This window comes from Eimeria mitis, genomic scaffold (genome assembly GCF_000499745.2).
Source record: "Eimeria mitis Houghton genomic scaffold, Emh_scaff2129, whole genome shotgun sequence".
Taxonomy (NCBI): domain Eukaryota; phylum Apicomplexa; class Conoidasida; order Eucoccidiorida; family Eimeriidae; genus Eimeria; species Eimeria mitis.
In genome coordinates, this window is record NW_013570452.1 from 3757 (window position 1) to 4101 (window position 345).

Here is a 345-nt window from a genome sequence, read left to right on the forward strand (position 1 = left end):
ACCCGCTAGCTTCGCTCGTTCCTGTATATACATACACAAATTTATTTATTTATTTTTTATTTATTTTGTTTTTATTTATTTATTTTGTTTATTTGTTTTTTTATTTGTTTTGGTTGTTTGGTTTGTCTGTTTTTTTTTTGTTTGGGTTGGTTTGTTCTGCTTGGTTGGTTGTTTTGGTTGTTTATTTATTTATTTATTTAATTTATATATTTATTTATTTTATTTATTTAATTTATCTAGTTATTTATTTTATTTATTTAATTTATTTATTTTATTTTATTTTATTTATTTTATTTTATTTTATTTTAGTGTGAGCTCACCGGCCAGCCATTGATCAACTCGACG

The 345-nt window shown here is 20.9% G+C and overlaps 1 protein-coding gene across 1 annotated transcript in view; it reads right to left on the reverse strand.

Moving 5' to 3' along the window:
• EMH_0049080 (poly(A) polymerase, putative) overlaps positions 1-345 on the reverse strand; it is a gene marked incomplete at both ends in the record, with an annotated part of 6307 nt that overhangs the window by 1599 nt on the left and 4363 nt on the right. The window contains one exon of the mRNA XM_013496477.1: positions 321-343. Within this exon, the coding sequence (XP_013351931.1) occupies positions 321-343 (23 nt within the window). The remainder of the gene's footprint in view (positions 1-320; positions 344-345) is intronic.